The sequence below is a fragment of the Trichinella spiralis genome (assembly GCF_000181795.1).
Source record: "Trichinella spiralis strain ISS 195 chromosome Unknown Scfld4991, whole genome shotgun sequence".
Classification (NCBI taxonomy): Eukaryota; Metazoa; Nematoda; class Enoplea; order Trichinellida; family Trichinellidae; genus Trichinella; species Trichinella spiralis.
The window spans coordinates 1-1,515 of NW_003531930.1; the positions used below are offsets into that span (position 1 = coordinate 1).

The 1,515-nt window shown below is 30.8% G+C and overlaps 1 protein-coding gene across 1 annotated transcript; it reads right to left on the minus strand.

Annotated features, from left to right (window-relative positions):
- Positions 1 to 229: 229 nt before the first annotated feature.
- Positions 230 to 699, minus strand: Tsp_13769 (hypothetical protein). Its single transcript, XM_003367014.1, has 2 exons — positions 543 to 699; positions 230 to 405 (listed from the first exon to the last, which is right to left on the minus strand). The coding sequence occupies exons 1-2, from the start codon at positions 697 to 699 to the stop codon at positions 230 to 232; spliced, it is 333 nt and encodes a 110-aa protein (XP_003367062.1).
- Positions 700 to 1,515: the final 816 nt, after the last annotated feature.

The window sequence follows — 1,515 nt, forward strand, 5'->3', positions numbered from 1 at the left end:
GCTGCACACTTTTCTTAAACAATAAATCAGTTTCTCTGCATCGAAGTAATTATTATGACGATAATTTTAGCAAACTTTTTTCTGTTTGCCGCACATACTATTACTGTAAAATACAAAACAAAATTATAAAAGCAGATTTATGTTATCAGAGCAAAATTCTGCCAGATGTTTGTTCTGGAAATTTCGCAGTAACACATGTGACTTACCATATTTTGATTTTTCACTTTTACTATATATTGTCAATTTTCAATCCTGGAGCAGCTGCTGTAGAAATTTGCTGTGTCACGGTTAACGGTGGCGTTAATCTTGATTCGCCATTAACCAATTTTTTCAGATTTGGTCGAGCTGGATCATCTGGTATATCATTGTGATATATCAGTGGAGTTGCAATTCTCAAGGCCATCGCTAAAAATTGCATGCATTTTATCATATGAAATTATTATTCAAATATATTTGCTTCAAATTCTTTTTCTGCATGAAATGTGAAACATCTTCCAAATAGTTCTGCGTAAGTGTAATCTTTTTCATGCAAATAAATTTACCAATTGCATCAATTTCGCTTTCTTTAATTGTCAAACAGATAAACAAATGTCCTTTCTGAATTTCTGCAGGTGGAAATACATATCCTCTTAGCGCTTTCGGGAATCCCGGTACTGTATGAACAATCCATGAAGCTTCATCTGCAACTCCCGGATTCATCATTAAAACACCTATGTAGAATAATAATTATAGGATTTGTTATTTTCTGTTTTAACGTTTGTTGTTGTTACCTTTGCTGTTTGATTTTGTTTTTACTTTTGGAACATCCGGTGGGATATTGTTGTAGGCAATAAATCTGTTATTTTGATTTGCCGCAATGACATGTTCAAGTGGTTTAAAAACTGCATGTCCATTATCTCTCGTAACATCAGGAATATTTTGCCATGCATTAGCTCCAGCTCCTGCAATCAATGCTTTTCCTGCATTCTGAGCTGGAGCTTTATATACAACAACCCTACATAGGATAAGTAATAAGTTATTGAATTCTTTTGCTAATCGTTTCATAATTTTCATTTATTTATAATTAATAATTATTTATTAAATTTTTTTAAATTTTTTGCTGCATTAAGTCTAAATTTTGTCTATTAAGAAGATGTAAAATTGACTATTCAGAAGAACATTTCAACTGTTGCTCAAGACACGTTCCTCCTTTACATAAATAACTAAGGAGAAAGAATTATCAGCAACACAAAAATGTATTTGACATTTTCCGCCACTGTACGTTAATCAATTCAGTAAGTTAATGCAGCTGCTGTTTATTTGCAAGTTATTTTTACCTGGATCTAGCAAACATGCATGTAAAACAAATAAATTAATTAAAAATGCACTATTTCTTTTCTTTACTGTATGTATATCTATTTTACAAATTTTTTATTTTCTAAATATGTACTTCCATAAATGAAAAATTGTTTGCTAAAACAACTTTTTTTGTTTAAAATTTGCACAGTATGCACTTTCAGGAAGATGACATACTAA

Bases quoted from the DNA above. Each gene is read 5' to 3' on its own strand.
- Tsp_13769 (XM_003367014.1), bottom strand. From the start codon at position 699: ATGAATCCGGGAGTTGCAGATGAAGCTTCATGGATTGTTCATACAGTA. The intron at 406-542 runs GTAAATTTATTT...TGCAATTTTTAG, and splicing joins AAGCGAAATTGATGCAATTG to CGATGGCCTTGAGAATTGCA.